The sequence below is a fragment of the Sceloporus undulatus genome, chromosome 6, assembly GCF_019175285.1.
Source record: "Sceloporus undulatus isolate JIND9_A2432 ecotype Alabama chromosome 6, SceUnd_v1.1, whole genome shotgun sequence".
NCBI lineage: Eukaryota > Metazoa > Chordata > Lepidosauria > Squamata > Phrynosomatidae > Sceloporus > Sceloporus undulatus.
The window spans coordinates 67,081,977-67,105,217 of NC_056527.1; the positions used below are offsets into that span (position 1 = coordinate 67,081,977).

A 23,241-nucleotide genomic window follows, 5' to 3' on the forward strand; every position below is an offset into this window, starting at 1 on the left:
TTTTGTATTGATATTGATATTAGGTGGCTTGTCCAGACCTCTGGCTTTCAGCGCTTCTGGCTGAGCTTTCTAGCAAACAACCAGGAACGTAGGAATTGTCTTTCTCCCCAGGGTGACCTGCATGAGTGTGGAGGTCCAGCGGAGCTCAAAGAGCAGCCCACGCTTGTCCCTTTCAGCTGTACCAACTGGCCGGAATCAGCAGACTAAAATTCTCTGTTGGCCTGGATTGTGGGGACTATTAGGACAATACAAAATAATAATAACAATCCTGCAACTGGGGAAAGTGATGAGATTTGACTTGAGCTTAAGCAAGCAATGGATTAAATGACAGAAGCCTAAGAGAAAACCAACAGTAATTAGGAGGACCAGAAATAACATTTGGAAAATATTGAGAGCAGAATTAGGGTTGCTGGGATGTAAAATGCACCCCTACATTCAGCCCTCCCATGGGTCAATATCACTTCTGTGGCTGTTCACAGCCATGTTGACTGTTCCTGTGTGCCAATTTGCCTCCATGTAGTTAGGGCCAACATACCTTAAAGGAACCAGACCTCGACTGATTTAGGAAGCTTAGCTAGGTCAGCCCTGCTTAGTACTTGGATGGGAGACTGCCAACAGATACCAGGTATTTCAGAGGAAGGAACTGGCAAAACCACTTCTGAGTATTCCTTACCTAAGAAAACTTTAATGAAATTCATGAGTTCTCCATAACAGGCAACAAAGGCATGCACACGCACATTATCCCAGTTAATCAAGATTAATGTAGTGCTGAGGCGAGGCTGTCCAGATGTTGTTCAGCTGTACCTCCCCTCAGCTAATTAGCCATAGCCAATATACCCTGTGATGAGCAATCATGAAAGCTGAAGCCCGACATCTAGAGAACATTGTTCCCCTATGTATGATTGCATCATACTGCTGGATGAGAATCAAAATTGTCTTTCATTGTCAAGGAAGCCAAAGACAGAATTCTCTTGGTGGATGGACAACCAGGGTTAGCAGCACTGTGTGCAAAGAGATTATGCTACTTTTCAACAGATCTTTTAAGGTGGTTTGCAGTAAATGGAGCTTTTTCCTGGCATGAAGGTAACTATTATCCTCAATGCAGCAGTTCAAGGAACCACTATAGAGGTCAGCTGAAAAATGGGCACTCCTACCCTGCATATTCTTGGGGAAAGGTTTCCTGGAGAAAACTAGATGCAGATTGTTGTTTGAAAGGATAATGACATCAGTCCTTGTACAGTGTGCACGCGCAATACGTGGGCGCACTATATGTGGCTTCCAGCTTATGCGGAAGCTGTACGACATTTAAGAAAATGGCGTGTGCGCCTGTGGCGCACGCACTGTCCTGAGCTGCAAGCACACACACCATTGTTTGCAATGAGGCACGAGGGATTACGGATACATGGAATGGATCCCCTGCGTAAGGGAAGGGCCCGCTGTGCTAAAAACAAATTCCTGTTTAGTATGAACTCAGAAGAACCTATTCCTTTCTGTAAAACAAAGTTTTACAGCTAGGAATGGATACTTTACTGAAAAAAATGGCGCCCTGATTGTTTAAAGCTTCCAAAGTTTTTTTTTTTAGCTGTTTGGTGGATCTTGGGAATCTGACAGTCAATAATAATAATAATACACTAGTTCCTACAGATCTAAAGTCTAACTACCCTAGGTTTGTATCACTCACCTTTCCCCACCTATGCATTTTCATGATCAGTGCCATTCTCAACACTAGGGAGAAACCAAAACACTCAGAACATATAATACCATTTTATAAAATATTGGAGTCTTGTGCTGTGACCAGCTAGGAGAAGCTTGGGAATTCTTTGCTCACCAAATATTGGGCAGTTTCACCATTGAGAAAAGCAGAGCAGGAGTGGAGAACACTTGACTCTCCAACAAATGTTGTTGGATTAAAGCACCCATTAGCCCTTGACAGTATAAAGGACTGGTGAAGGACAAGGAAGGGGATATGTAGTCTGACATCAGGACACACACTATCTATCCCTGGGCCAAATCTATAGGAGGGAGTAGAAGGCTTGATATTGGGAAAGGGAAACTTTTCCTCATTAGTCAACATCTGGGGACTGAGGGATCTGGGGGTGTCAACCCAAGTTAACAGAAGGCCACGGAGGGCTACATTTCGCCCCAAGCAAATTGAAGCTGCAGATAGACAGTTCTGAAGCAATGGATAGATTGCCAAAACCTGCAGAACAATTGGGAGGAATTAATGCTCATTGAATCCCTCAAGATCAATTCATTAATAACCATGAATAATTCCAATCTGCTGCTTATAGCTTGTGAAATGAGTTTCTTCAGTAAAATCACACTGAGGTTCTAGAGAGCAGGAGCATTCTTTTCCTTATTAATGAGCTACAGTGCCATCTTGTGTAAGCATTTGGAGTAAAGAATAATATAAATATATACTGCAGTCTTATTTTCAATGAATACATTGCAGCTGATACAGACAATGCCCTCAATAGCCTTAGGCATTGTCATCCATGAGAAAGGGTTGTTTTAGATATTAGAGGTGAGCAGGAGTGAGAAACTGATTGGGGTGGTGAGCTGGACTGCTACCATCCATGGGATTGTACAGCACTGACTCTCTGCCCACCTTCTCAGATCCAAAGCTTGTTCTTTGGCTCCTTCTTTCTGAGGAGGCTTCAGGGAGCTTCTGTGGCTTCAGGGAAGACTAGGGGTGACTAGGAACCTCTAGGGACTGGATCAGGGACACCAATGGGCCCTTTTAGAATGATGGGAGGAAGGTTTCTCTGCTAGGCATTAAAATGTCTGTAAGGATCAAAGAAACCAAAGTCCTTAAATGGTAACATACAGGTTCCATTGGAAGCAAGTCCTTCTGAGTTCAATGGGGCTCCTTGACTGATGGCATTAAGTTTGCAGCCTAAACATCTGAAGTGTCCAGCAGGAACTTCCTGACAGTAAGAGCTGTTTGACAGTGGAACACACTCCCTTGGAGGTCTTTGAAGGTCTTTAAATAGCGGCTGGATGGCCATCTCTAGGGGGTGCTTCGATGGTGAGTTCCTGCATGGCAGGAGTTTGGGCTGCTGCATAGCGTTGCCATAATTCTCTACCACAAACTGGGACAAAATGTAGGACAAAATTTAGACCAAAATGCAGGACAATTGTAGGATAAAATTTAGCCCAAAATGTAGGACATTTAAGAAAAATGGAGGACCTTAAATGTCCTGCATTTTGGTCTAAATTTTGTCCTACATTTTGTCCGGGTTTGTGGTTGAGAATTATGGCAACCCTAGCTGCATGGTTCTTGTGGTCTCTTCCAGCTCTATGATTCTATGTGGATTACATCTGAACCTCAGTGGAAATTTGTTGGTGCCAATCTATTCTCTTCATGAGTTTTTGGCTTGCAAGGGAATGTGGTCCTTTTCAAGTGAATTTGTTAATTTGTTCCACCCAATGCCACCCCTTGGACTTCTTTTGTAAATAATATATATATATTAAAAACTTTTTTCACTGCAGAAACAGAAACTGGAGGTTAATGAAGTAGTTATAGCAGAAGTGTCGCAGGGACTGAAGTGTGGGCATCTCCAGAATTTTATGAGGAGGTAGCTGTCTGCTTAGCCCATGAGCTGCCATATTTATAGGATTCTTATTTCACACAGATTGAAGAGAAGAGCAAGACCTTAATAAAATAGTAGAATTTCAGTGTAACTGTTTCTTCCAACAGAGGAATGCCCACAATTTCAACTGCAATGGAATGCCATTTTAAAAACACTGAAGCGAAAACCAATTTTCAAGTTCTGCCTTGAATATGCTGGTCATTGACATCCATAATTATGTTTTTTCCCCTATGTGAACCTTCTCTCTCTCTCTTTCTTTCTCTGTTTATATCTATCTGGCCATGGAGAAACATTTGACCAGTTGAAAAATCTGTAAAATTTCAATAGAACTAATCATTGTTAAAACAATAGTTTTATGTTGGTTTTTCGGGCTATGTGGCCATGTTCTAGAAGGGTTTATTCCTGATGTTTCGCCAGCATCTGTAGCTGGCATCTTCAGAGAATGTGAACATAAAAGACACACACACCTCGTGTGACCCTGGTTAGGGAGGGAATACCATGTTCATCTGTGTATTGTTCTGTTGTTGATTGCAGGGCCTCAGGGTGGGATGATATGCAGATATAAAAACTATGGATGCCGGCCATGAAAGCCTTCGACTTCACATTGTTTAAACCATTTGACAAAAACAGCACCCTGTTTTAAACATCTGGCTAATTTCAAATTTGCTAAAAGGGGAGGGGGCAGTAGGAGAAGAGGTCAGGTGTTAATTCCTTAACCTCCTATTTCAGTGGTTCCCAACCTTTTCTGTGTCCCACACCCCAAGGAAATGATTGATTAATGTTTGCACCCCCTACAAAAGTAATATTCCATTTGAAAACGAAGAAGTCGAGTTTCTAATTTTTGAACCACAAAATGAAACATATAAAATACTGCAGGTGAACAAATTGAACTTTAAAAAACAAGCTTTTAACTCAGTGCATAAAATGCAAATCTAAACTGAGCAATTAGATTCTAATTTATTCAGAAAAAAATTGAGTAATGACTCACGACCCGTCACTCAAAGAGACAAGCCACTCTTTGTTGCACCCCTGAAATTCCATCTCATAACCCCTGGGCTGTGGGCACCTAGGTTGGGAACCTCTGTCCTATTTGATACTTGTATTCATAGTTGACCAACCAACCAGCAGTGAATTTTACTTTGCTCTTCTGCTCACTGAGTGAACCCTCATGATATATCAAGAGAGAAAAGAACATGTGTCAGTGCTGTGTCAGTAGGGCTATTTTAACTTTGATAAAAACGTATTTTCTATACGGGAAAACCCTTTAAAAACAGAAGCATTTCTTTTCTTATTCCTTCCCTCCCAGTTTTACTTTAATTTACACAATGCGTGCAGATGGCCTTCAAAATCAGTTCATCTCATTCTAATCCTTACACAGGATCAGAATTCTGGAATGTACTCAGTTTGAAAAAAGTCCAAGACAGAGTTTAAGAATGGTATTTCTGAACTCTTTTCATGCCCTGTGCTCTTCTGACACTGTGAGTGTTCTTTCTGTTCTAGGTCTCTGGGAATCTTTCCCTGCTCAGCACAGAGGTCTTGATGAACTACACCTAGCTCTTTATTTTGAGTTCCTTCTGGTTTGATAGAGCCTGTAATTTGAATTAATTTGCATGCCTCGTTTATCTTTCTAAGAACAGGCTCCTCAATTTGTGCTGTATTTTTATACTGGAGTCTTTCCATTTCCTCCAGTGTCTGTTTTCGCACTCTCTCTAGTTCTTCCATGGCCCTTTGGGCTCTCTTCTGTTCTTCTAAGGCCTTTTTCTGAGCCTTCTCTTGTTCATCCAGTGCTACCTTTTGAGCCTTTGCCAGTTCTTCCATAGCAAGACGAGCTTTCTTTTGCTGATCGAGGGCCTTTATCTGTGTTTGTTCCTGTTCATCCAGGGCTTTTCTCTGTCTTTCCTCCAGTTCCTTCATCATCATTTGAGCTCTCTGCTGTTCTGCTAGGGCTGTCTTCCGAACTCTCTCCTGCTCTTCCAGAGCTGCCCTTTGAACTTTTGCCAGTTCCTGTGTGGCATGATGAACTCTTACTTGTTCCTCTCGAACTTTCATCTGTGCCCTTTCCTGTTCCTCCAAGAATTTCCTTCGTGTTTCCTCTAGTTCAATAAGCATCTTCTTAGTTCTTTGCTGTTCTTCAAAAGCTACCTTCTGAGCAATCTGCTGTTCCTCTATGACCTTGGCATGCACTCTCTCCAGTTCTTCCTTAGCTAAATATGCTTTCCTTTGTTCTTCTAAGGCCTGATGCTGAATTCTTTCACTTTCTTCCATGGCCTTTTTCTGAGCTGTTTCCAAGTCCTCCAGGGTCTTCTTTTGCGCACTCTCTAATTCTTCTAGGGACTTTTGACTGCTCTCTTTTGCTTTTATAGCTTTCCTCTCAGCTTTTTCCTGCTCTCCTTGGCTCTTTCTCTGAGCCCTTGAGAGCTCTTCTAGAGCTGCCTCAGCCATCTTCTTTTCTTTTAGAGATATTTCCTGTGCATGCCTCTGCTCCTCTAAGGATTGTTTATGAGCTTTTTCTAGTGCTTCCAAGGCTTTCTGAGCTCTTTCCTGTTCCTCTATGGCATTCTTCTGAGCAGCCTCTAATTTTTCTAGAGCCCTTTGAGTTGTCTCTTTTTCCTCCATTGCTTTCTCTTCAGCCTTTTTCTGCTCTTCATGGAACTTTTTCTGGGTCTTTAAGAGTTCTTCTAAAACTGCTTCAGCCATCTTCTTTTCTTCAAGAGATTTTTTCTGTGTTCTCTTCTGTTCATCCAGGAGTTGCTTATGAGCTTTCTCCAGGGCATCCAGAGCTTTCTGGGCTCTTTCCTGTTCCTTCCTGGCTTTTTTCTTTGCTGTTTCTAAGTCCTCTAAGGCCTTCTTCTGAGCAGTGTCTAAATCTCTTAGTGTCTTCTCAGCTATCTTTCTTTCCTCCATTGCTTTCTTCTCGGCTGTTTCTTGCTCTTCTTGGACCTTTTTCAAGAGTTCTTCTAGAGCTGCCTCAGCCAGCTTTTTTTCTTGTAAAAACTTCTTCTGTGCTTGTTCCTGGTCTTCTGTTGCAGCCAACTGAATTTTCTTCTGTTCCTCTAGAACCTGTTTATGGGCTTTCCCCAGAGCGTCCTGAGCTTTCTGAGCTTTCTCTTGTTCCTCAAGGGCCTTCTTCTGAGCAATCTCCAATTCTTCAGTTTTCTTCTGAAGTATCTCTCTTTCTTCAGTTGCTTGCTTCTCAGCTCTTTTCTGCTCTTCTTCGAACTTTCTCTGAGTCCTTAGGAGTTCTTCCAAGGCTTTTTCGGCCAACTTTTTTTCTTCTTGAGATTTCCTCTGTGCTTGCTCTTGTTCTTCCATAGCAGCCCTCTGAGCTTCCTTCTGTTCATCTAGGGCTTGTTTATGAGCTCTTTCCAGAACATCCAGAGCCTTCTCAGCTTTCTCCTGTTCTTCTAGTGCTTTCTTCTGAGCAATCTGTAATTCTTCTAGCCTTTTTTGAAGTACCTCTTTTTCTTCCATTGCTTGCTTCTCAACCCTTTGTTGCTCTTCTTGGAACTTTCTCTGAGCTGCTGACAATTCTTCCAGAGCGGCCTCGGCCATTTTCTTTTCTTCTAGAGATTTCTTTTGTGCTTGTTCCTGTTCTGCCATGGCTGCCATCTGAGCTGTCCTCAGATCTTCCAGGGCCTGTTTATGAGCTCTTTCCACAGAACTGAGAGCTTTCTCAGCTCTCTCCTGATCCTCCAAGGCCTTTTTCTGGATCACTTGTAATTCTTCTATGTTTTTCTGAAGTATTTCTTTTTCTTCCATTGCTTTCTTCTCAGCTCTTTGTTGCTCTTCTTGGAACTTTCTCTGAGCTGCTGACAGTTCTTCCAGAGCTGCCTCTGATATTTTCTTTTCTTCTAGAGATTTCTTTTGTGCTTGCTCCTGTTCTGCCATGGCTGCCATCTGAGCTGTCCGCAGCTCTTCCAGGGCCTGTTTATGAGCTCTTTCCACAGAACTGAGAGCTTTCTCAGCTCTTTCCTGATCCTCCAAGGCCTTCTTCTGGATCACTTGTAATTCTTCTATGTTTTTCTGAAGTATTTCTCTTTCTTCCATTGCTTTCTTCTCAGCATTTTGTTGTTCTTCCTGCATCTTACTCTGGGTCTTTGAGAGTTCTTCTAGGGCTGCCTCAGCCATTTTCCTTTCTTTCAAAGATATTTCTTGGGCTTGTTTCTGTTCCTCCAATGCCTGCCTATGGGCTTTTTCAAGAGCTTCCATGGCATTTTGAGCTTTTTCCTGTTCCTTCAAAGCCTTCTTCTCTAATTCTTTGAGGTTCATTTTTCTCTCATTTACTGCTTTTTTCTGCATTGCTTCCTGTTCTTCTGGGAAATTTTTCTGAGCCTTTGAGAGTGCTTCCAGGGCTGCTTCAGCCATTTTCTTCTCTTCTAGATATTTTTTCCGTGCTTGCTCTTGCTCCTCTATGGCAGCTATCTGAAGTTTCTTCTGCTCTTCCAAAGCCTGTTTATGAGCTTTTTCAAGAACCTCCAGTGCTTTTTGAGCCCTTACTTGTTCCTCTACAGACTTCTTCTGAGCAATCTCTAATTCCTCTAGGGCCTTCTCAACACTCTGTCTTTCTTCTATTGCTTTCTGTTTAGCTCTTTCCTGTTCTTCTTGGGCCTTTCTCTGGGTATTTAAGAGTTCCTCTAGAGCTGCCTCAGCCATCTTCTTTTCTTCTAGAGATTTTTTCTGTGCTTTCTCCTGCTCTTCTATAGCAGCTATATGAGCATTCTTTTGTTCTTCTAAAGCCTCTTTATGAGCTCTTTCCAGAGCTTCAAGAGCTTTCTCAGCCCTCTCCTGTTCCTCCAGGGCTTTCTGCTGAACTCTCTCCTGTTCATCCAGGGCTTTAATTTGAGCTCTTGCCAGTTCCTCCAGAGCCTCTTCCTGAGCTCTTGTCAGTTCCTCCAGAGCCTCTTGCTGAGCTCTTGTCAGTTCTTCCAGAGCCAACATTTGGATTCTCTGTTGTTCTTCTAGGATCATTTTATATTCTCTTTCTTGTTCATACAGCACTTTCTGCTGTGATTTTTCTTGTTCCGCTAATAATCTCTGCATGGCATTCTCACCTTCATCCAACTGTTCTTGATAAGATCTTAGCTTTTCCTCTAGCTCCTCCTGAAGAGCTCTCAGTTGTTCCTCCAGTTCTTTCTGTTGGACTGTTCCATGGTATTTCACTTCCTTTTCTTGAAGACTCTGTTGTTCTTCCAGCAATTTCTGTTGAAAGTTTTTTTGCTCCTCCGTCTCCTGCTCAAAATATTGGTATTGCTTCTTTTTCTCTAGGCCTTTTCCCAATGTCTCCTGGGATATGCCTTCCTGTTTTCTCAGCGTTTTTTTTCTTGCTGTTTGTTGCTCATTCGTGGTTTCTTCCCAAGATTTCCTCTCGTGTTCCATGGCTCCCTTGTCATCTTTTTCTAGCTCCAGTACATTAGACTGAACTCTTTTATGTTCCTCAGAAGCTTTCTGAATTTTGTCCAATTGCTCCTTATAATTTTTTTCCTGACGCTTTCTCTCCCACTTCCTCCAGAATTTAGCAATTTTCTGAGCCTTGGGTTGTACCTCTTTCAACATTGCATAGGATTCTTCATCATAATCTAACTGACAGGCTAATGCAAGATCTTTAGCAGCCTTCTGCCAGTAACCAAGCATTTGCAGTGCTCTCCCTCTCCATTTGTAGGGCTGTGCAGAATCAGGGTTGATTTGGACAGCTCTGTCACAATCCCTAATTGCAGCATGTGGCTTTTCAAGCTTCAGATAGATCTTGGCTCGGTTTGCATATAAAATTGTAAGTTTTGGATTGAGCTTAATAGCTTCAGTGAACAGATGTAAAGCTATTAAAAGCTCACCTTTATTGACTGCCTCGATGGCATCCCTCTTCTTTTCATTGGCCTGCTTCTTCATTTCTTCTGTGACCATCAAGTTTTCATCTCCCATCTCTTGAGGAACATCGTCATCTGGCTCAATCACCTCTTCAGTATCAATCTCTAATTCACTGTCCTCACTCTCGGAACTATTAATGTATTTTTCATCCCTCTTAGTTTCCATTTGAACCCCCAGTTCCTGCAGTTCAGATGTTTCATGTTTTCCTCGACCTGCAAGCTGACATGATTTTTGTTCTGCAACATACATAGCATAGACTTTGTCCTGCCCATCTGGAAAATAAAAAGGAAATCTTTTGTGGTTTGGGGAATGACTATATTGATCATTCTTTTCTGGAAAGATTTTGTACATACTTCTTTCCTGTTTTTCTGAAACATTTTCCTGCATTTCTTGTTCCTCTTGAGAAATCCTTGCTTGAATTCTTTCCTGGTCCTTCATCTTCTCCATCTTTTCCTTATACCCCTCCCCTTTACATCTTTCTCCAGGCTTGCCCTGGCATTTACTGATTTTCTGAGCTTCTGCTTGCACCTCCTTTAGCATAGAAAAGGTATCATCATCGTAATCCAGCTGACAAGCCAAAGCAAGATCCTTAGCAGCCTTCTCCCAGAAGCCCAGCAAATAAAATGCCCCCCCACGCCACTTGTATGGCAATGCTGCATCAGGGTTTATTTTTATGGCTTGGTCACAGTCTCTTATGGCAGCAGTTGGCATATGCAACTTCAGAAAGGTGCTGGCCCGACAAATGTACAAGCTCATATACTGGGGGTTTAGTGTGATTGCTTCGGTGAATAGTTCAATGGCCTTTTCTAATTCTCCCTTCTCCACTGCATCAAAAGCTTCCTTCTTTTTTTCAGTGGCTTGCTTCCACATGTCAGCTATCCCCGTATTTTCATCAGTTATCTCTTGGGAGTCACCACCATCATCTAGCTTGATCTCCTCTTTATGCTTTGCTATTTTATTCTCCAATGATGTGCTGGAGTCTCTCACTCTGTGAACATTTTCCTGATCCTCTAAAGATAGCTGGACATTCTTAATCTTCCCCACTATCTCAGGTTCCTTATATTTTAGCGTACACTTTGCCTGCTTCTCAGAAATTCTTTGAAACTCTAACTTTAGTCTTCTTAGCACAGCATTGGCTTCTTTGTCATATTCTAATTTGGATGCTAAGGCAAAGTCACAGGTTGCCTCTTTCAAATGTCCCAAATTCTTGAATGCTTTCCCTCTCAGCTTTAATGTCTCTGGTGATCTGGGATTCAGATCAATAGCCACATTACAGTCTTTAATGGCAGAACTTGGATCCTTCAACTGCATAAAGGCATTGGCACGGTTAACATAAGAACTGGAAATATATGGATTCAATTCGATGGCTTCTGTGAACAGATCAATTGCTTTCTGAAATTCACCCTTAGATAGAAATGCAAAGCCTTCCTTGTTTTTTTCGTTGATTTGATTCCTCATCTCATCACTAACTTGCAGGTTTTTGTCTCCAACTTCTTGAATGCCATTTTGATATTTTCCCATCATGTCCTCACCGCAGGTCTCCAAATTGCTGTCTTTGCATGAATCTTCCAAAAACTTATCATCACCAGCCTCACCTACACAGATGTTGGTCAGAGTATGTGATAGGGAATTGTTCACATTTTCTAATGACTCTCGAAGGAAGAGTCGATCTTCAGAATTTGCAAAGTTCAGTCCAGACGTGACCCCATCAGGCATGCCACTGTGAACATTGTTTGGTTCCATGATGAAGAAAAATGATGAACTGATAAAGGTGGTGGTTTGGCCATAAAGGGAGGGAGGGATTTAAGGAAATTAACTGGAGAGAGGATTTAGTTGTTAAGCTAATGAGTGGCCTGATGGAAAATGACCCTCATAATTCCTCTCTGCCATGGTTGTACTTCTATGTTGCTGCTACTATTACTGCTTAATGTGGTAAAACGCAGTCTGAGACATTCAACAACAAAGGATGATTTTATGATGTCACTGTTTTCATCATCACTGGAATCTTGAGGCATGTTCTTTATGCAACATCAATAAATTCTCACAGGAGTTGCTCTTGTGCTTTGTTTTCGGTATCTAAATAGGGTGAGTACAGGAGATTTGCTGTTGGGGTTTGTTTTTTATTTTTGCATCTTTTACAAAAGCGGGTGCAGCCAAAGAAATGGAATATTTCCAACGAAATATCCCTTGTTCCCAAGATTTCTGCCATGAAATCCTGTTTTCTCATCAACTCATAAACTGGTATGCACTGTGTTGGGGGTGGTTTTTGTTGTTGCTGGGACGCTCTTCCTGGGATTATTAGATAACCAAGATTAGCAAAAGAAAAATGTTGGACATTAGACTGGAAAACTGCAAGACTGTCTTGCAATACAGGGAAAGTTCAACATTTAGCAATTTTGTCTATTTGAAAGGAGTGCAGTAAAAATGTGTACCCTACAACATTTCACAGATTAAGGCTAGAATGCACAGGGCTAGGCAACATTAGAATGTGGTCGAGATGGAGAAAGTTATTAATGATACACAGGCTAGGTGAGGCTGCAAAAGTATGCTTTTGTATCCACTCCTCTCTTCTCTGCTACATTATCCAAGTGCAAACTACTTTTGTACAATACTTTGAACTCAGGCCAAAATAATGCTACTTTGGGTCACTTTGGAGGTATGCTGTTTAAATGACACACACATCTTAAGAAGCCAGAAGTTGTGCCAAAGCTGCACTCTAGTCCTTAGGGCTGGAGTGTGGCTTTGGTGTGGCTTCCAGCCTCTTAGGACACATGCATCATTTAAACAGCATACCTCCAGTGACCCGAAGCAGCTTTATTTTGGCCTGTCTGTACAGGCTCTCAGTTTGCAGCTACTGAAGTAAGCAGAGGAGAAAAGGGGAAAAGAGAGAGGAAGAGAGAGAAACTGGCCATTTAAAAAGCATCTGAAGAGTGACAAGATTAGCTAGGACTGTTCCTCAGGATAGTTGGAAGCTATGAAAAATACCTGCTCTTTGGGGAACATACTTTACCCCTAGTGTTTCATGATTGATGCAATTGTTTAAATGTAGTCCAAGAAAACGTGGGCATTGTTAAATGCGGAGAAACAGTCTAAAGTACTATGAGAGATAAGGATGAAATACATTGGAAATGACTAGAAGGCACACAACAACAGCAGCAGCAGCAACAGAATGTTTCCTATTTAAGAGCCAGTTTGATAACAAAAATACTATAGATGTTATCAGACAAGGAAAACTGGAAGTATAATCCAATGGCAATCTGAACGCAAGCATGGGGGTTTAACGTTATTACGTGATACACTACCACATGCAATTTTGGATCAATGGGAAGTCAAGCCAAACGCAATCATGGGGTTTCACGTTATTGTGCGAGAGGTGATCACACGCAATTTCAGGCAATGGCAAGCTATTTTTGGGCAATGGGAAGTCAGTTCAAATGCAATTCAAATTCATGTAAATTCAATGAACTAGCAAATTCACATGAATGCGTTCTGGCCCCACTTTCTTTTCTTTCGAAATTAAGAGAATTCCTCCTATGTGATAAACTCCTTCGAGAGATAAGGATGAAGGTACTTTAGGCGTAGAGTTCATGTTAGTCTTTAGAATCAATATGTAGAGGGATCTTGTAGCATCTTTGAGACTAACTGAAAGAAATTGGCAGCATGAGCTTTTGTAGGCTTCAGTCTACTTCCTCAGATGCGTTTACTGAAGTCTAGGAAAGCTCATGCTGCCAACTTATTTCAGTTAGTCTCAAAGGTGCTACAAGATCTCTCTACATACTGATTCTACAGACTAACACGGCTATATCTTTGAATTCTGTGTCTAAAGTGTTTTCATCCTTATCTCTCACAGTATTTTTGTTATCAAACTGGCTCATAATAGGAAACATTCTGTTGATGTTGCTGCTGCTGCTGTTGTGTGCCTTCTGGTTACTTCCAACATATGGTGACCCTAACATGGTGTCTTCCCAGCAAGGTTTCTTCAAGGGAGGCTTGCTGCCACCATCTTCTGAGACTGAGAGAGCGTGACCTGCCCAAGGCTGCCCAGTGGGTTTCCATGGCAGAACGGTCATCTCATCTCCCAAAGCCTTGACCCAGCACTCAAACCCAGAGGCCATGCTGGCTCCTTGGTCCAAGAAGAGCAGACAATGGTTCAAACGCATGTATTTTTAAAACTAGTCAAGTAAGGTCCAAAACACATTGCAGAAATAATCCCAGTTTGAGACCGCTTTAACTGCCCTGGCTCAACGCTAGGCAATTCTGGGAAGTGTAGTCTTGACAGTGAGCCTTCTCTGTCAGAGAGAGCTCTGGTGCCACAATAAACTACAGTGCCCAAGATTCTCTAACATTGAGCCAGGGCAGTTAAAGTGGTCTCAAACTGGATTAATTCTGCAGTGTGTTCTGGACCTATGACACTGCCGCTGTGAAACTTCCGCAGCCCATGTGTTTTTCCTCTTTTGCTGTGTTGGGTCACGGAAGGGACCACGAAATGGTGGCCTCTGAAGCCAACAGGAGGGGCCCAGGCCTATCGGGGGGGGGGGGAGAAGGGGCCTCAGGCCACGAAAGGACCCCCCTTGACAGCCCCTTCTTTCCCTCACAAAGGGCTCACAGAGGTCCAGAACACACTGCAGAAGTAATCCATTTTGAGACTGCTTTAACTGTCCTGGCTCAGTGGAAAGGAACTCTGGGAATTGTAGTTTTGTGAGAGTGTGAGCCTTCTCTGGTGCCATAATAAACTACAGTTCCCAGGGCTCCCTAGGACTGAGCCAGGGCAGTTCAAGCACTCTCAAAGGGGGATTATTTCTGCAGTGTGTTTTGGACCACGGTTGTGTAGTAGCCATAAGGCAAAATGGATGCTGTTTGTCCTCAGTTTGAGTGCCACAAGGCTCCATGCGATGGAACTACACTTCCCAGAATCCCATCGCGTGGAGCCGTGGCACTCAAACTGAGGGCAAACACAGCATCCATTTCTGCAGTGCGCATGCGGGCCGGAAGTCCTCTTTCTCCCGCGCATGCGCACCTCTGCGGCGCAGCTTTCCATTTCCGGTTCCGCTCTGCTCTTTCCTTTGGTGGCTACGTGTCTTTAGGACGGCGTTCGTTGTCTGTTCTTGAGGCGGAGGTCGCTTTGGAGGGTCGGTGAGTGGGAGACTGGCCCAAGCGGCTTTCCTCAGGCACCAGAGAAGACAACGGCCCCCTCTCTCCCTTCTCCCCCGATGAAAGGGGAAGGGTCCTGGTTTGGCTTTGGGGCGTCTGGGGGAGCTACTCTGTGGTTCTATGGACATTATGGCACTACGCTCCTATAGTGCTGCCTCCTGTTGCATTCTGGGGCTTGTAGTTCAGTGAAGCTTAAGAGCTCTCTGGCTGAGAATTCTAAATGGTCCCTTCTTTCTTAAACTACAAATCCCAGAATGCAACAGGAGGCAGGCAGAGCAGTTAAAAGTGGAATAATGATAATGTTAATAACAACAACAATAATGATGATTATGATGATGAATAGAAGCCTTTTAAGAGAGCAGTGTGCTGCTGCTCCACTTTTAACTACTCTGCCTGCCTCCTGTTGCATTCTGGGGCTTGTAGTTCAGTGAGGCTTAAGAGCTCTCTGGCTGAGAATTCTAAATGGTTCCTTCTACCTTAAACTACAAATCCCAGAATGCAACAGGAGGCAGGCAGAGCAGCAGCACACTGCTCTCTTAAAAGGTTTCTATTTATTATTATTATTATTGTTGTTGTTGTTAACATTATCATTATTCCACTTTTAACTGTTCTGCCTGCCTCCTGTTGCATTCTGGGGCTTGTAGTTCAGTGAGGCTTAAGAGCTCTCTGGCTGAGAAGCCTTAAGGTCCCTCCATCAACTGCAAGCCCCAGAAGGCAGCCAGGACAGTTAGAGTGGAATAGCAGCGTTATAAGAGTGTAGTGCGGAAATGTGGCCAATGTCTACTAATGTAATAGAAATGCTTTGCATTATATGCTGAAGACTTTGCAAAAGGGGGGGGGGGGCTTTCTTACGCTAAATACCCCCCCTCCCAATTTTTAGTTTCATGTTAACATTTGGACTTGTTTGTTTCAACATCTGAATCCAAATCATATAAGAATTATGAACTCCTCACTTAGAAACGTAACACCTTTTTAATCCTGTTAAAGGCAGTTAATGAGCTGATTGAGAGGGATTGTGAGCAGATGTGTCTTTTTCCCTCCCTGCAGTTCGCCATGGACCAAGTGATGCAGTTTGTGGAGCCCAGCCGCCAGTTTGTGAAAGACTCCATCCGGCTTGTCAAGAGATGCACAAAGCCAGATAGGAAAGGTAACATTATCCAGCAGAAAACCTAGACGAAGCAGTTTCTTTCAGTAGATAACAGTGGCTGCATCTATCTCTAGAAATAGTGTAGCTTGACACCACTTTAAATGCTGTAGCTCCAGTCTATGGAGTCCTGGGACTTGTAGTTTTAAGGCCTTTAGCTTTCTCCGCTGAAGAGTGTTTGTGCCTCACAAAACTACATACCCTAGGAATCTGTAGGATGGCAGTTAAAGTGGCGTCAAACTACATTATTTCTACAGTGTAGATGCACCCTGAGTGTTCATGGTGTGTTTTTGTACTGAGTCTAGCAGTTTCGTTTTGTAAGGAAGATGAGTCAATAGTTTCTCAGAGCAGATCCATACTGTACAGGGAACATTTTAAAAAACCAATAACATGAATAGAGTGGTAATATCCATTTTGTTGAGTTCACATTTTGAAGAGCTATTCAGGTTTTTAATTTCTACACGATCAGAGACAGAATTGTGAGGGGGTGACACCTGGAAATTGTCCTGGACAGGGGTCTGGGAATGAGATTGCCACTTGGTTACAGTGAGTGGATATTTTAAACTGTGAATGCATACAGGAAAGGAGAATACCCAAACCTTTTCCTGACCTTATATAAGAGGAGGTACTTTCTTTCTTTGTGTACTGAACCTTGAATAAACAGGGGAAACAGCAAGATTTTTTGAGTAGCATCTGCCTCTATACCTACATGCTTGAAGCTCAAAGGTCTGGAGAAAGGCAAGAGTTGTGCTGGGGCTTGCTCAGCATGGTGTCTCCCAAGACCACATTTCCCTTTGTTCAGCAGGAGAAGGTTGTAATGAGCAAAACCATTTGAATGTGGCAAACAAGTAGCTCCAGCAAAGAAGTACTTGGAGTGGGATGAACTGAATCAGATTATGAGTGCATTGTCCTAGTACATAAAATGGTCTTAGGTACTCAGTTGATGGTCATGATGACCTTCTGCAGAATCCTCTCCCTCCTTAGTGATCCCTACATTCTCCATTTCTTGTCTAATTTTTTTGTTACTGTGGAGCAGCTCATTGCTAGAGACTTCACCACACATGATCTGTTAGCATAATATGTGTGTGTATCTCTGTATGTGTGTATACATACATTACATATATTATATATGTATATTGTTACATATTTTATACACATATTCTATTTCTCTCTCTCTTCCTCTCTCTCTCATACACACATAGAATATATTATGGCCATACTGACAGATAATCTATAAATACTTGTGACTGGATTATTAATCTTCTACGGCTTTTTTAGAGTGGAGCAGGAGAATACAGTGATCACTTAGGACTGTGCACATATGACACCATGGGTTTACATGTAAAAGGGGAAAATCATTCCTTCACCTCTCCCTGTGTGCAGCATTATTGTAAAAGGGGCCTTTGTGCATACAGATCCTTTAAGTGTTAAGGAAACCAAAATTCCACACAGTAGTGTCACTAGGGCTGTGTGGACCGCACCAGGTGACAGCACTAAAGGGGGGTGACACCCAGTGAGTGTCCCCCACCTCCCTGCCATACACCTCCCAGTCCCTGTCCAGCGCAGCTTTCCTTCAGCATTACTCTGAAATAAAGCCACACGGGGCAGGGAGTTAAGAGCAGGCCTTTTTGGCTCTGCCCCAAAGTTCCCTTCCCGCACCGGGTGTCATACTGGTGTTTCCATCTTCACGTCCTTCCTGATGACATGGAGAAGGATTATGTATGTACATTGCCCCCACCCCCCTTTTAATGCAGGCTTCCCATACGCTGACTTAAGGTCATGCGGATGGGAAGCCCTATTTAGAAGAATGGTGTGTGTGCCACACCCGGGAGCACACCCCATTCATCTAAATGGGGCTTGATTATGCACAGAATTTGCTTTATGTGTGCAGGGAGGTGGGGGCAGAACACATTCTCTGCGTAAAGCAAGGGTCCACTGTATTGCTGTATGCATGTCAGCCATTTTCACACTAAGTTTGAACTTGTGGGCATGAGAAAAACAGGGTCAGTGAGTGCTATCCTACTTTTATACCCCCCCCCCCCATTCCAAACGCTTCTTGGGTCAAATAAAAGAGTGGCAGCTAGCTACTTCTCTTTAAAACACACACACACACACACACACACACATTAGAGATTGACTATTTTGGGCACTCATCATTGAAGAATGTTTTCCTGGATACAGATGAAAGAGGAATTTGGTTTTAATTGATGAAGCTTTATAAAGATACATTTCCTTAAAAATCATTTTCCATTTCAGTGGTCTAATTATTTTTGCTTTGACCAGTTATTTATTTACTTAATTTCAGAATTCCAGAAGATTGCTATGGCAACAGCGATAGGTTTTGCGATAATGGGATTTATCGGTTTCTTTGTAAAACTGATCCACATTCCAATCAACAACATCATTGTGTAAGTACCAGCTGCAAAGTAGGTATGAGTGGTAGAAAGATGTATGTAGAATATTTGAAAACTTTATATAGACAGTGTTAAAATAAACTGAATAGCTACCTTGATTCTCTGTGTCAGGATCCATATTTAATAGCTGGAGCCTTATATGACAATGGTTCCATTCACAGAATTATGCTAAAGCTGGCCTCTGAACAGCCCCCCCCCCCCCCATCTTACTATTAAGCTGCTGCAGGCTTCCCAGTGAGCATTTTCCCATGGGCACTCTGGTACAAAGTTTGGGAGATTGGGAATCAGAAAAGCATCTGACCATGTCCCTGTAGCTAGCATGTGCTGGAATCTTCTTGAGGTCTCAGCAATTGATGTAATAATTTCACATCCAGCTATGGGGGATAGCCAGATGCTTCTCTGATTGCCCTTTCCCCCCTACCAGCCACAGAATGGCTGTGGGGGGCTGCAGCATCTTAAAAGTATTTTATAGCACTTATAGCAATTGCACTTACATTTCTCTACTGCATTCAAGTATCTGGGTACTAAAATATTTTTCCCTACGGGCGAGGCTCACCCAAGGCAAAACAAAGCTGAAAGAAACAAGACTGAAGGAAGGAGACAGGAAGAAACTGTCCATTGTAAATCTCCCTGTACAGTGGGCCCTTGATATCACCTGGAGTTTGGTTCCCGGACCCCCTGTGAATATCAAAACCTGTGAATACTCAAATCCCATTAAATACAGTAGTGTAGTAAAATGGTGTCCCTTATATAAAATGACTTATATATATATATAAAAATCACTTAAAATGTTCACTCCCTGGATGTTTGAATCCATGGATAAAGAATCTGTGGATACAAAAGGCCAACTATATTCCCATATTTAGGCTAAAATCTTATACCACTTCTCTGAAAGTAACCCACATTTGAGAACTGGGAGGATTGCTCAGTGACAGAGAAAATGATTTCCATGCAAAAGACCTCAGAGTTAATCTTTGGCAGAAATAATAGAGGAATAAATAATGAAAGAAATACTATTCTTTTTAGTTGTAAATTAACATGGCTTAATGGTCAGATTTCCACCATTTGGAAAATATGTATAAAATGTCAATGGGAAACCTGATTTAAATCTGTACTTCTAGCTAATTTAAATTATGTTGATTTAAACAAGCCTCTGTGATTGAAGCAAATCTGCTGCTGTGTTTAGTTCTCTTGGGAAAAAAAAAGTCAATTGCATAGCAATATTACAATGCAGAATATCGGGTTGATGGTGTCTTTTTCCCCATTTCTTTTTGGCAGAGGTGGCTGAATGCTTCATGAAGACTTGATATTGGACATAGTGACATATGAGAAGGTTGTGGGCTTTCTGGATTAAGAATCTATTTGGATCTTCTTTTACTATTTGACAATATAAACCAGGTTTTAAAGAACAACTGTTGTGGCATTCTATTTGGTTAATACAAGCACATCTTGATAAACGGTGTGATCTCTGCTTCTTTTTGTACAAATCGCAGTAAAAAACATCTGAAAGGTACCTGTTCTTGAACTAAGGACCAGTGGTGTCTCCTGCAGTATCCCATTGGTGTTCAAATATAATTGAGTGACACACTGGACTACTTCATAAACGTAGATGCTTTGTGTACCATCTTAGTTAACAGGACAGGCCTCCATTGCTTTTTCTGATGTTTGACTTTGCTCATACAGTCTGTCCTTGGCTTACGTGGGGGATCTGTTCAGGACCCCCCGCATAAGCCAAGTACTGCGCATGTTCAAGCCCCATTCAAGTGAATGGGTCATGTGCATGTGCCGGCGCACACCCCTGAATGGGACGTGCTGCCCCGTGCGCTCCTGCACAGCTTTCAGCATATTCTGAGAGCTGCTTATAGCGTGCCCACGTATGATACCAGTGCACTGTATTTATTAAATAGAAGTATTAGCATAAAACATGGCATTGGTTTAATCAGTTACAACTTTGGCAGTTATGAGCTGTAGCTCAAAACTTGTTACAGTGGTTTGTATGGATTAAAGCAAGAATATTGCTTACATTGACAATTTAATGGGATTTGCACTAGATTAATTATGTTCTCCATGATATACACACTTTCATGAGTTATGTTGACAACATAATTTAGGAGTAAGTTCAAAGCTTCCCATAGAGATAACACGCACACACATTTATACATCTATAGGAGGCATTCCCCTCCTTTGTCTTCTCACTTTTTCAGTGCAAGTGAAAGAGCTCATCAGAGCCAGCCATGTGCATTTCCTATGCAGAATAATGATATAACAGGGATATAGGGGCATAAAGGGGTGAGAAATACTGTACTAGCAGGATTTAGTGGTAAAAAGCCATATACTGTACCAAAAGTTTTTTGGGGGTTAAAAGTTTCCAGGCTTCCTGTGTTTACAGAGCTCTGGCTGTGTTGATACATATAAATAAGTACTTCAGAGGCAGTGTCCCTTCTTGTAATGTCTCTGTCTAGTGTCTGTGCATGCATTCTTTAAATATATACATACAGCAAGGACTGTAACTCTTGGTGCTGTAACTTGTGAAATAGCTTTTTACCTTAGGCATGTCCTATTCTAGGCCAGTGACAAATCACAAGTTGGCATTTACTGAAGGCATAATTGTTGTTTATGTTGTAAGGTTTATCAGTTTCCACCTTTAAAACCTTTCTAAAAATATGCATAGTACATCCAAAAACAAATTCAACTTGCATATATATATTTTTAAAAATACCATATTGCTCCAACAAGAAAAAAAATTCTTAAAATGTCTGGTATTGCACAAGGTTGATATGGCATACAAAGACTAATGTGTAAAAATGTTGACGAAATGAGATGGCCACATAGTTTTATACATTAGTACTGTAGTTGAGGGTCTGTGGGAATTTTCACTTTAAGGCTGGCTGAACAAAAGCGGCAGTGATAATATTTTTAAGCGCTTTCTTTCTCTTGGATGCCCATTGTCCAAAGCAAAGGTTTGTCCGTTTCGATGGTCACAATCCCAGAGCCGTCATATGTGTTTGAAGTGCTGACAAGTGTCCCAAACTTTAGAATGTTTCCATCTGCAAACAATGAAAAATTAAAATTAAAGGCAATAATTCCTGAGACTTGCAGCACTTATATTCTAGAATGGATAGAGAATGGATAAAAGTGTGACCCAAGAGCTGCAACCCCCCCCCCCCGTTCTCCTAAGCACTCCACATTTTAAATATGTGATTTTTGCTTAGTATTTTACATACAAATTGTATCTAACACCCCAAACTGCATGAAAAAACTGCCATGTGGCTCCCTTAATACTGGTCCAGTAAGACACCATGATCAATAGTAGCAAAGTCTTCTGAGAGGTCCAGGAAGATCAACAGGATTGCTCTCCCCTTCTTTTGCCTCGAGTAGGTAATCAATTAGAGCAACTAAAGCTGTTTCAGTGTTGTAACCTGGCCTGAAACAAGACTGAAATGGATCTTGATAATCTGTTTCCTCTAAGAACTGCTCAGGTTGCCAGTCACCACACTCTCAAGCACCTTGTTCAAAAAGGACTATTTGCAATTGGACAGTAGTTCTCATATACATCTGGGTTCAGAGGGTCCTCAGCAGCAGACAGCTCCCACTGGCACAATGAGACATTTACCACCCCCTAGATCCATTGGGTCAATCCAGGCTTGCTAGATTTTATCAGCTGAAGTTTCTGAGCACTATTCAACACAGAGCGCAATACAGTAATACAGACGGGATGTAACCAAGGCATGTACCACTGGCTAGATCTGACTTCTCTAGGAATGGGTGCAGTTGGCACACAAGCTTTAGCTGTGCAAATATACTCCTGGTCACCGTTGATACCTCGGCTTCCAAGCTCAGCTCTGTATCCAGAAGAACCCCCAAACTATAAACCTGAGCAACTAAAGCTGTTTCAGTGTTGTAACCTTGCCTGAAACTAGACTGAAATGGATCCTTCATCTACCCAAACAGGAAAAAAACCCAAACAAACCACAGATCCAGAGTATGCCCTGCCTCATAAGTAGGACTGACAATATACTGAGACAGCCCCATGGCTGTAATGGAAGCGATGAAGTCCTGAGTCAGCTCTCAGGACAGCCTTGGTATGAATGTTGAAAGCCCCCAGAAACACAATCCTAGGGTTCTCCAACCTCCAAGGCTACCTTAGAGAGTTCATGAAAGGAGACTACTGGGCAGCAAGGTATACCAGCAGCATTCCCATTCTCTCTGGTCCAAGGAACAAATGCTTAAAGCCTTGGCAAACGGGTTTCCTTGTAACAAGGATGGAATTGTTATGAATTGTGGAATTCTTATGGATGATGGTGTGCAGAAACCAAACGGGAGCAATGGGAATGAATGAACAGGGCATCCCCCCTCCTCCCAGAAACATCTGACATATCCACCTCTCTCACTAATGATCTTAGTCCCAGTCTTTACACTCCAGGGACTGTAAAGTGGCCTCCTAAAAGATTTAACTCACACTCTCCTGGCTCTCACCCAAGATCTGTCTCTCTACATCATCCAAGAAGGGGTGCTGCTCTTAGGTTTCCCCAAGTGTCTGCCTTTGCTTTTATATACTTTTATCAGGAAGACGAAGGCTTGGGAAGGGAGGCACAACTATTTAAAACCAGCTGCTCAGATCTTCCTCAGCAGCAGGTAGCACAGGCCCAATCCGGTCGGGAAAAGAGCAGTTTATGTGGGAGCAGAGGCTATCAGAGGCCTGATGCCATTCTTCCAGCCAAGGTCCAGGTTCAATAAAGCTCCAGAAGCTAACATCAGGGATAGAAAAATAAACACTAAGGGCTCAATATGGCACCCAAGAGTCAGTGTAGGCCTTACAGCCCTCCTCCCACAGTTTACATCACCATTATACCTATGTAAGGTTTTTCTTGGTATGTACCTTGGCTGCTCTCACAACAATATAAAGAAAAGTTTTAAATTTGTCTCAGAGTGAATAGTAACAAAGATACTGATAAGCCATTCAATCCTGGGTATGATCCAAGGAATAGGGAAATGCAGTCGGAGGATACGGAGAAGGGTTCGGTTAACTTTGTAGCTGCTCTCTCTGTGGAAGGGAGGGTTAAAAAGCATTTGCCTT

General features: G+C 42.4%; 3 protein-coding genes across 6 annotated transcripts in view; 1 reads left to right on the forward strand and 2 right to left on the reverse strand.

Moving 5' to 3' along the window:
• Positions 1-4,898: 4,898 nt before the first annotated feature.
• Positions 4,899-11,365, reverse strand: LOC121932524 (trichohyalin-like). The gene has a single exon (XM_042471188.1). It carries the CDS (start codon positions 11,196-11,198, stop codon positions 4,974-4,976), a length of 6,225 nt encoding a protein of 2,074 aa, XP_042327122.1. The 5' UTR covers positions 11,199-11,365; the 3' UTR covers positions 4,899-4,973.
• Positions 11,366-14,452: 3,087 nt separating this feature from the next.
• Positions 14,453-19,621, forward strand: SEC61G (SEC61 translocon subunit gamma). Of its 2 annotated transcripts, none has more exons than XM_042476583.1 (4): positions 14,453-14,588; positions 15,654-15,753; positions 18,056-18,158; positions 19,443-19,621. In XM_042476583.1, the coding sequence occupies exons 2-4, from the start codon at positions 15,660-15,662 to the stop codon at positions 19,450-19,452; spliced, it is 207 nt and encodes a 68-aa protein (XP_042332517.1). In that variant the 5' UTR covers positions 14,453-14,588; positions 15,654-15,659; the 3' UTR covers positions 19,453-19,621. The 2 variants fall into 2 exon arrangements, with proteins under 2 accessions (XP_042332517.1, XP_042332518.1); XM_042476584.1 differs by having other exon boundaries at positions 14,484-14,584.
• The window catches only part of TPK1 (thiamin pyrophosphokinase 1), a 376,531-nt gene continuing 371,225 nt past the window's right edge, over positions 17,936-23,241 (reverse strand). For all 3 annotated transcript variants that reach the window (XM_042476582.1, XM_042476580.1, XM_042476581.1), the window contains one exon: positions 17,936-21,211. In XM_042476582.1, coding sequence (XP_042332516.1) covers positions 21,081-21,211 — 131 coding nt within the window. In that variant the 3' untranslated portion in view covers positions 17,936-21,080. The remainder of the gene's footprint in view (positions 21,212-23,241) is intronic.